Below are 10,884 nucleotides of genomic sequence, written 5' to 3'. Positions count from 1 at the left end.
TTTTTTTTGCTTGCATGAATGTCTGTGCATGGTGTGTGTCTGTCTGGTACCCTCAGAGGCCAGGAGGAATCACTAGAGTTACAGATGGTTGTGAGCCGCCATGTGGATGAAACCTGGGTCCCCTGCAAGACCCTTAACTGCTGAGCCATCTCTCAGGTCCTGGAGTATTTTCTTCATTATTGATAGCTACGCCCTGTGACATACACCACACATGTCAACACACACGTGGCTGGGAGCCCTGAACTGGAGAGACCATCGCCTAGGACACCGGCTGGCCTTATCCAAGTCCAGACTGAGGGCTTCTCAGGATGAGCACGGGGCAAACAGAACAGAGACAGAGACAGACTGAAGTGAAGGACAGAGAGATGGGCCATCCAGTGGCAGGCCCTTTATGCTTCCAGCCAATCAAAGCAGGGTACCAAGACCCCAGAACTCAGGAGCTAGGAGACAGCCACCCAAAGTCACACCTCAGGGAGTCAGAGGCCATTTCTTTCCCACCCATTTACACAGCACCCGTCTCCACTCACACCCTCGTTGGCTCCAACGTCAGAGCCTTTGTTTTTGAGGTCCTCTCTGCCCATGGCTTTTGAACTGTTGGTTTTCTCTGGCTGTTCAAGCCCCCAAGTCAGTCCACCCCTCAGTTGTAGGAGCTTCTAGTAACTCCCCATAAACACACAGCACCGCAGCCTGCGGAGCAGCTCGGTCAGCAATGGCTTGCAAACAGGATGGCCCGAGTTCAAAACCTCAGAACCCTGGTAAAAAGCCAGGTGTGGTGACGTGTGCAATTTCAGCCCAGGTGGGTCCTCAGAGCTCGATAGCCACCTGGCCTACACAACAAGTTCCAGGCTGTTAAGCGACTCTGTCTCAAAACATGTGGTGGGTGGTGCCTGAAGAATAATAGCCAAGGCTGTCCACTGGCTTCTACATGCGCGTACACACACATACAGACACCACATCTCCTGCTCAAACCCATGTGACGGGCAATGCTGAAGGAATCAAGTGGGCAGGTGGTGTGCTATTCGCCACTCTTCATTGTGAGCTACAAACCCAGGCGGGTGCTGTGAGGGTAACAACTGTCCACGGAGCAGGAGAAAGTACTGACAGGATAGATCAAATAAGGATCCAATAACCAGCATATATAAAGAGCTCCCTCAACTCAATAACAAAGCAACTTGACTCAAAAATGGGCAGAGCCTGGTGTGATGGAACACACCTGTAATCCCAGCACTTGATAGGCGTAGGCAGGACCATCAGGGGTTCAAGGCCATCTCAACTACTACTAGTCTTATAACCAGCCCAACACCAGCTACACAGGGAGAATAGTGTCCCCCACAAACGCCTACCACCCCAGACTCTTACTCTGGTACCCTCACACCACATATCCCCATACACCTACCACCGCATACCTCCATCCTCCCCCCCCCCCCCCACACACACACATACACAGAGAGCAGTGTCTGGGAGAAAAGGCTCTTGGACAAGCTATATGGCTCAACTGGTAAAGGTGTTTGCCACTAAGCCTGATGACATGAATTCTGTCTCTGCACCCAAATGATAGAAACAGAGAACTGATTTCTTCAAGTTGTCCTCTGGCCTCCACACGTGCTAGGGCAAGTGTACACAAACACAGATAGACTCTTTTTTTTTTTTTGAAAGGAAAAAAAAAAGGAAAGGCTTTTTGCAGATAGAATGTGGTGGCTTAAGTTGTGATCATCCCAGCTGCTCAGAGGCCTTAAATATCCTCATTTTTAGAAAGGCAGAGGGAGATCTGAGAGAAGCCGGTCACGAGACAGCAGAGGCAGAAGCCAAGAAAGCCGACGCTGCTGGAGCCACCAGGAGCCGGGAAAGCATTGGGCCAAGAGCTCCTTGGAGCTTCAGAAGGAGCTAGCCCTGCCCAGCTCGTTCTGCTTCTGATTTCTGACCTGCAGAGCTAAGCAAAGACACATCAATCCATCAGTCACAGCTGGAGCTCGCCAGAGGCTCTGTGGCCAGCCCAGAGGTGGGAGATGACAGAACTGAATGGGGCAGTGAGCCTCCAGAGGGCCCCGGTTGTCTGCCTGTCCCGTGGCAGAGAAGAGCTGGGACCCTGGTGTCCCACTACACAAACCAGACCCCAGCCAGGAGCATACATCCAATGCCAGGGCAGTTGGACCCTTGCAGAGAGCCATGTGTGGATTCCTTACTGGGCAGTGTCTCCCATGATCCCTGCCTGTGCCTGCCCCATTGGCCCAGCCTTTCTCACCCTCCCCGCCCTCTCCTTGTCCCCTGGTTGAGTAGAAAGCTCCCTTTTTAGAGAGTCAGCCTCCCCCCCCCCTCGCTGAAACACAAGCGCTTGGAACAAGATAAAACTGCTTAATTTCTAAGAGCCACAAAGCCAATCCAGAAGACTGAAAAGAGAAACCACGCCGACCCTTGGCTGAGAACGCAGCATCCCGTGCCTCTGAGGCCTGTCCCTGCTCAGTGACTCATGCCAGCCCTGCTGAGGAGCCTGAAGCATTTGCCTGGGGAAATCTCTGAGAGGACCCCGGGCCAGCCCCACAAGGCGGGAGGGGGAGTGGAAAGGAAAAGAAAGGACAGGACAGAGCTAAGGATGCCCACTCAAGCCCTGAACCTCTTCCCTGTGGCTAGAAGGTCCCATGGCCCCAACCAGGGCAAGACCACACCCTTGACCACACCTCCTGGGCAGCAGGGCTGGACCAGCTTCAGCCACCAGTCCTTGGGGCATCCAGCCAGCCAGGTCTCCATCCACTGGAGTGCCCTGGCCCACAGCCTCCCAACGTGGAAGCAGGGATGGAGGAAGGCAGCTTTCATAGTATTCGACACTGAGACAGAATGGCAGGATACAGCACAGCCAGCTGGAAACGGGGAGCCAGCCAAATGCACACCAAAACCTCAGAAGCCCACCAAGGGGAGGGACTCAGTCTCACTCTACAGATAAGGAAACTGAGGGCAAGCCACAAAGTAATCTGCTCAAGGCCACCCTGCAGGGACAGGCCAAGAGCCTGACTTCCCCAGGGACTGGGGTTAGGATTAGGGCTCCAACTGACCCTAATTAATAAGCCGGGGTGAAGACCAGGCTGGAGGAGCGGTGGGGATTTTCCTCTTCTGTCCTAGTCTGGCCATTTACGGCTGAGTTTTGGGTAAGAAAAGTCGTGTAAAAATACATCCAAATGAAGGGTTCCTAGAGCAGCAGTCATGCCTAAGCATGGTGGCCTGTGCCCAGATCCAGTTACTCAGGAGGCTGAAGTAGGGTAATCCTGAGTTTGAGATCAGCCAGGGACACAGAGCAAGACGACACCTCAAAATGAAAAAAGAAAATGTAAATGTCGGGGGAGAACTGCAACTGTACAGCACCTCCAGGCACAACTGAGGCCCTGGATTCCATTCATAGCCCTCCCAAAAAGAGGGGGAGGGAAGGACTGGTCTTTGGCCGTGACCCATCCTAAGAGAAGGCACCACGTGAGGATGTAGCTCGTTGGTAGAGTGTATGCCCCTGGCACAGTACCCTGGTCCATTCCCAGCATCACATAAACCTGTGGCAGGTTTGTCATCCCAGCAACCTGACCATAGAGGCAGCAGGATTGGGAGTTCAATACCATCCAGGACTACACAGTGAAATTGGGGCCAGGTAACCTTCCTCAAAACAAACAAAAGGAGAAGGTCTCGCTCTGGTCCTTGGCTAAGGGCACCAGTGAGGTGGTGAAGGCCAGGATCCAGGGCTCTCAAAGGCTGCTTTGTTCAGTGGATAAAAAGCTCTGGTCAGCCTGTGAATCTCCAAGCTTTCACCCTTGAGTCTCAAGGGAACCACCTCTCCCTCATGCGAGCCTCTCAAATACCCTGCTGTCACCTACCTGGGCTGGGCCCTGTCATGCACAGAATGAAGGCTGGGCTGGACACATGTGTGGCTTAGTGGTTGAGGAGGCCCTGAACCCACAACCCAGCACAGCTGCACAGACAAGTGCAGGCCCCTGTCAGCCAGCCGCTAACACAACTGTCATTTTACAGCTGGTAACGAGGAGGTGGCAGGGCCAGGCTTCCTGGGGGTGGGGTGAGGGCACATCACCACCTGTGTAGGTCTCGGAAGCAGCTGCTGGTGCCCCCTGCCATGTTGCCTCTACAAACTGGGCAGAAAACCTCGCCTATCTACTAATCATGCTGGTCACAAGCAGGTTTCCCTCCCGGGTTTCGTGCTGTGCCCGACAGGATCACAGGACACACTGCTGTCAGCAAGGCACCAGGTGGCCACCTCTCAGTGAAGGCCTGGCCAGCGTCAGAAATTGCAGTAATCCCAGGGTTGGTGGTGACAGGTCATCCCTCAGATGGGACCTGAGATGTGTCTTCTTCCTTGGCTTTGGCTTCTCAGGGACCTCTCTGTGCATGCACTCAGAGGCAACCAATACCCCGGTGCCAATGACACTTTGGGGTGGGGTTCAGTGTCATCATGAGCACAGGACAACACAAATCTGGAGTACGAGTTACATCTAAAACCTGCCCCCATGCTCTCCTGCAGCCCCTGACTCAGATGGCACTCAAGGCAGAAGGGGCAGTAATGACCTCAGACATTGATGGTCCCAGCAGGAACTGGGAAATTTAACCTGGGAACAACTTGACCAGGGTGGCTAAGGAAAGGAGATGCCTTTCTCGTCCCTGAACTGTTCACACCCCTGCTGGGTCTATATTGGGTCTAAGGGGGCTGCAGGAGTACGTGGTTGCATGTGCACTCATGTGCACTCACGCACACTGTACTCTGGCCCAAGAACACACACACACACACACACGCACGAGTGTGCACACGTGTGCATACACCTCCTCCAAGCACTGGGAGACACCACCTCTATAATCAGCCGCCCGGGAGGCCCAGCAAGGCTATTTCAGGAGGAGACCAAGGCCAGATGATAGATAAACAAGCTTGCTTTGGCCCTGTGCAGAGTCCATCCCCACTTTCCACCCTTCCAGCGTCTCTGAATTCACAGCGATCACAGACACGGAAAAGTGGCACACCGGAAAATGAAAGAGAAACAGCTCGGCAGAAGGGGCCCAGTTTAAATAAAAGCCAGACCCGGCTGGGCTTCGAGTGGGGAAGCCACATTCCAGCTCACCAATGTGGAATAGTCAGCAGGAAAAGAAAGAAAGAAAGAAAGAAAGAAAGGAAGAAAGAAAGAAAGAAAGAAAGAAAGAAAGAAAGAAAGAAAGAAAGAAAGAAAGAAAAAAAGAGAGAGAATTTCTGTAAAACTTGTTAAACATGACCTTGGGTGCTCACTTCCCAAAGCCGCAGTACGGCCACACCATTTGGACCGGGGTCCCAGTCAGGGATGGGGTACCCAGGACGTGGAGGGCTGTGGCCTACCTGTGATGCGATCTCTCTCCATTCCTACGGATGTATTTACAGCAGGCAGCTGGGATGCCGGGTGTCCCCTGCGCAGAGGGGTCCTCCTCCCCTTTCTCACCCCGTCGCCCTCCTTCTCTCCCTCTCTCTCTGCCTCCTCCTCCTCCTCTTCCTCTAAAAACACTCTTTGTCTGGTCTAATTTCTTCAATCTGTTGCAATCACGAACAGATCCAAATTACCACATTTCCATGTGTTGGTCATATGTCTCTGCTCCGAACTGAAGTAGCATTGTCTCTGCCACACAGAGGGGGAATGGGGAGCGCAAGGAGAGAAATTAAAAAAAATAGGAGGGGGAGCCTCGATGGAATCCCGGGGCGTCCCTGGGTCCTCTCCCTGAGCGCGGGACCAGCTGCCTGCCTGGCCCACAGTGCCGTGGCCCCAGCCGTCCAGCGTCCAGCGTGCAGCTTCCGGCACTGCCTCCTCTCCCCGCCCCCTCCAGCCCCCGCCGCTGGAGTCTGGCTGTTCCCTTTTAATATCCACTTGGAGATGCTTAACTAGGCTCTTGGAAACCAACTCGCAGAGTCAAATTCCTGGCCACTTCCAAAGTCTTTCATTTTCCTCCCGTCCAGCGATGCTGTGATTTTCTTGGGGTTTTAAAACATTTTAAAAAGCTCCTATTTCCTGTGCGCCTGCCTCACCTTACTTTAGGGGTCCAGAGCTCAACCTCATCACACCCAACCTATCTGCACAGGTACTGGTTGACTCCCAGACAGGAGGACCAAACGAAGGTTCCAAATACCTGCCCAAGGTATTTGAACCCTGAGACATTCCCCCTGTCGTGTCAGCCTGCAGATCAGAGAGACAGGCTGTCCCCACCCTAGGCTCCCAAGAGGCTGAGCTGGCTGGAGGCTTCCTGGAAGATTCCCACCCCACACACATGAGTCAGTAAGTCTCAGCGGTCCCTAGGGAGGGAACACGTCCTCCCGTTGTGATTTCCTCAGACTCAGCGGCTCTCTGAAAACATGGCTGGCCCGGGGCCTCAGCTCTATTTCCTGGTGGACACCTGGTCCAGGGGCTGGTCACCTGGCAGAAGGAAGGAGGACCCTCGGCACCTGCTCAGAGCCTCTGCTGCACGGGATAGGCTCAGTAACAGCAGTGGGAGGTCAAGGGGAAGGGTCCCCAGGAAGGGGAGCACTCTTGTACCAAAAAGTCACTCAAACCTGGTGGGAAGCAGCGCTTTGCTGTGCAGTCTCGGCTTAAAGAAAGCATGCACACATTTGTGTCGGGGTTAAGGGCTGTTTCTGTGAAAAATGGCATCTCTTTATTGTATTGGGGTTTTGTTGAAACAGGGACTCTAGGTAAACCAGGCTGGCCTTGAACTTCTGAAGATCCTCGCAGCTTTTATCCAGGGCACTGGGATTACAGGCTTGTGTCGCTTTGCCTGGCTCGGGTTTAACAATCTCTCCAGAAAAAGAGACAGCAAGCCTGGGAAAGCATTTGTGCCTGGCCACCGGGTGCTAGCCCAAACGTCACAGCCTCCAGACAAACCATACACTGACCACTGTGCTTCCGTCCCCATGGCACCTTGACACATGTTCATTCAGTTCACAGGTCCCTTGGAGACCTGAGTTTAGAGACCCTCCCTCACCATAAGGCCAGATCCTTCATAGCCCAGAGCTAAAGCACACCAAGCCTGAGATGTCACTCCAAGCCCATCCACTCTCTGCCTGGGGCGGGACCCCAGATGCCCATCTCCAGACAGCAAGGCATCTTCTTGTGGGAGTGTGCAGATCATTTTCTATTCTCCTGGGAGACAGCAGGGAAAATGTCCCCGCCGGGGAGCATGGAGTGGGACCTCAAAGGGCAGCCCGTACCGTGAGAGAGTTGGGAGCAGAGCCTTATGGGAGGGAGACTCGGGCTCCAGGACTGGCAGATAGGCCTCTAAGAATTCACATCCTCGAACCCAGAACTGAGGCCTTGTTAGGAACAGGACGTAACAAGAAGTGAGGGATTTTGAGGTGAGGATCTTGTGAGCCACCTGAGAAACCCAGGACAAGGTCCTGCACCAGATCTTCACAAGATCAAGCCAGCTCCGAGGGGAGGGGCTCATAAGCCTCCCACCCCTAACCGAGGAGCTACAGACATTTGACTGTTTCTAGGAGTAGAAGAGTTAGGGTTTTTTGGTTTTTTTTTTAAAGGTGTGACTCTTGGTCAGCCAAAAAGAGAGGGGTGGGTTAAGAGAACTGACTGCTCTTCCAGAGGTCCTGAGTTCAATTCCCAGCAACCACATCGTGGCTCACAACCATCTGTAATGGGATCTGATGCCCTCTTCTGGTGTGTCTGAAGACAGTGACAGTGTACTCACAAACATAAAATAAAAATAAATCTGAGAGAGAAAGAGAGAGAGAGAGAGCATATGAAGTTGGGAGGGTAAGGAGGTGGGGGGTCTGGGAGCAGTTAAGGGGAGGAACTGGAAGTGACTATGATCTAAATACATGTAATGAAACTCTCAAAGAATTAATAAAAATTTGTATCATTCCCAATAAAATATTTGTATTAATTATCTGGGAACTTCGTACAATGCACCCCAATCATGCTCCCTTCCTTTGCACACCCTCCCCCCCCCCAAAAAAAAAAACCCCACCAAGTCCAACTTATGTTGCCCACAAACTCACTAGAGTATGGTCAAATTCCCAGTGGCCAGCCCTTTAAAAAAAACAAAATGAGATTCTCTTCACCCCCACCTCCTGCCTGAAGCCATCAACTGTGAAAAGCTACACTTCAGTGTCTTTATCATGATTTTTAAGGACTCTCTTCAATAGCTTCCTGTCTGGATTGTTTCCTTAGGATCAGGGAGTATATTTTAAAAAGAGGGACTTTGACACACATACGGAAGGAAGTGAGGCCAGATCATAGAGAGTGGAAGGCACTGCCTAAAGGCTGGACTGTTATGGCCACAAGCCAAGGAATGCCTGGAGTCCCACACAGGTGGCAGAGGTGGGCAAGGGGCTCCCTTTGGGCCTCTGAAGGGTACAGCCCCACACATCCACAGTGATACTTAGTGTACTTGTGGCTCCAGGACAGAGATACATTTGTATTGTTTTATCTCACCAGTTTCTGGTAACTTCTTCTGGGGAACAAGAGGCAGGTGTCCTGTGCAGTGGCCATTTGACCATTTGCATCTAAAGCAGGCAGACCAATCAGGAGGAGGAGAGATGGGGCAGGCTGGGGCTTGCAGTTACTTTTCTTTCTTCTCTCTTCCATTTTCTCCAACTTTTTTGAAACAGGATTTTAGATAACTCCCTGCAGCAGAGGGTGACTGGACATTGTGGGTTAGTTTTTGTTTGTTTTGTTTTTCAGATTTTTAAAAAATTTTATGTATTTGAGTATTTTGTCTGGACATATATATGTGTGCCGTGTGTGTCTAAGCAGGCCAGAAGACGTTGGATCCCCTGTATCTGCAGTTATGGGTGGTTGTGAGCCACCATGTAGGGTGCTTGGAATTGAACCAGGGTCCTCTGCAAGAACAAGTGCTCTAACCGCTGAGCCATCCATCGCTCAGCCTCCCCTCTCACCCCCCCCCCAACTTCCCCACCCAACTCTGAACTTCTGATCCTCCAGCTTCCACCTCCCAAGTGCTAAGATCACAAGTATGCACCACCAGGCCTGGTTTTATTTACTCTCTTTCCTGACTTTGAGAAAAATACTCCTTGATGGTTTTTCTGCTTATAAATGCAATGTCTATTCATTCTATTACATTGAGTAAGTACAAAAAAAAAAAGGGAGGAAAGAAAACATTGTTTCCCCGACATGAGACTGTCCAGGCCCAGCTCCCAGGGCAGCATGCAAACAAGAAAGACCTGAGAGACCCTGCACATCAGTGGTTCAGGATGATGAGCAGGCCCAGGCCAGGAGCTGGTGCCTCCTGCAGACACGAGGCTGCACAAGCCCTAGGTGTCCTGCTGGGGTCTCTGTGACCCTCAGCATTTGAAGGACCTAGTTTGGCTCAAGGTCTGTCTCCTCTCCATGCCTGAAAATCTAAGCACTCGGGTCTAAGTAGGGGAATAATTTGAAACTAAAACCCTGGTTGTACAGACGGCTCGGATGGAGCCCGCATTAGTCATAGGCAGAGGCTGCGGAGAGAAAGGGTGAGAGGCAGGGCAAGCCCCAGCTGCGAGAGTCAAGAAACCCACTGCCCACGGTGCGTGTAGGCCTGGGAGACAACTCAACAGCCACGCCTGTTCCTCCCACTCAGCAAGAGGCTGAGACTTTTGTGCTCAGGAAACACAGAAGCACATGAGGGTTAGCTTGATTTCAACAGCTTTTCCAACCTGGACAAGGTTTGCTCTTCTGGGGACACAGGACCCTCAGGCCCAGGCTCTGAAGCATCTGGCTGTGCCAGCCCAAAGCCCCAATTCTCACCCCCAGCCTGCAGTTAGAACCCCATTATCATCAGCCCTTCCCAGTCCTCAGGCCAGCACCCTAGCCCTCATCCAGCACTGACTGACACCCTGGTCACAGTCTCTCGCAGGTTCACAATCCCTCCAAGCTGGAAAGGGGGCTCCCTGGGCACAAACCCACTTAAAGAAGCAGCTGGGGACCTAGGCAAGTCAGGAACTGTTAATTTGGGAGGGCTCAGGCATTACCTCCTCTGTTAGGAAGCCTTCCAGGATTGCTTCCCCAACTCTGTCCTGTCCCATGATGTGACCTGGCTCTCCCAGACGTTTCCGCCCCTGAAGCTTTCTTGGTGACCTTTTCTCCTTATCAGGTCCCCAGATTAAAGTGTCTACTTCTATGGAGCCAAAGGAAAAGGTACAGGTGACTTTACAAAGCAACCAGGAGCTGGGACCATGGGCCACTGGAACTTTTCCCAACTGCATGCGCAGCTGAGATGCCACCGTGCCGTCCTGGCTCCATGGACCCCCTCTGGAGGGGCATGTGTCTGCACCCCAGCATTGGCTGGGACAGGGGCAAAAATGTACCAAGTGAGGCCAGGCAGCCTCAGCTGATAGTGGCCAGATGATCCCAGGGAGAACAGGGAAGGAAGAATCCGCCCTCTGTGACTCAGGAAAAGGTGTTCTGAAGGTTCCACAGGGCAGGGATCTTGGTGTACTCCCTGGGGAAGGTCCTTTGGGGAGGTGGGAAGAAGGAAGGCTGGAGGAAAAGATGCTACACCTCTGGGCTGATTTCCTACCACTGGATACTTTCCTTCCCTTAAGGCAGAGACCCTTGAACACCCACACCCAAGTTATGAGGCTCTAGAAATAAACATTTTTACAAATGACATTTGGGAAAGTGGTGTGTCAGCTCAGTCAATAACACACTTGTCTTCCAAGCATGGGACCTGGGCTTAATCCCCCGTGTGAAAAGGCTGGGCATGGCGCACACCTGTAACCCCAGGGCAGGGGAAGGAGAGGCAGAAGGATCCCTGGGGCTCACTGGACAGACAGCCTAGACTAATTGGTTAGTCCAGGACAGGGAAGGACCCTGTCTCAAAAAGAGCAAAAGAAGCCGGCGTGGTGGTACACGCCTTTAATCCCAGCACTTGGGAGGCAGA

The 10,884-nt window shown here is 52.5% G+C and overlaps 1 protein-coding gene across 3 annotated transcripts in view; it reads right to left on the bottom strand.

Annotated features, from left to right (window-relative positions):
* The window catches only part of Septin9 (septin 9), a 161,578-nt gene that overhangs the window by 123,827 nt on the left and 26,867 nt on the right, over nucleotides 1-10,884 (bottom strand). Inside the window, exon 1 of one of the 3 annotated variants that reach the window (XM_021175474.2) lies at nucleotides 5,348-5,758. The exons of the other annotated variants lie outside the window; for them this stretch is intronic. Coding sequence (XP_021031133.1) covers nucleotides 5,348-5,369 — 22 coding nt within the window. The 5' untranslated portion in view covers nucleotides 5,370-5,758. Of the gene's footprint in view, nucleotides 1-5,347; nucleotides 5,759-10,884 lie in introns of those variants that run through there. 3 annotated transcript variants of the gene reach the window in all.

Source organism: Mus caroli, chromosome 11 (genome assembly GCF_900094665.2).
Source record: "Mus caroli chromosome 11, CAROLI_EIJ_v1.1, whole genome shotgun sequence".
Lineage (NCBI taxonomy): Eukaryota > Metazoa > Chordata > Mammalia > Rodentia > Muridae > Mus > Mus caroli.
Note: the sequence above shows the minus strand (reverse complement) of the source record. Positions and strands in the feature narration are given on the sequence as shown.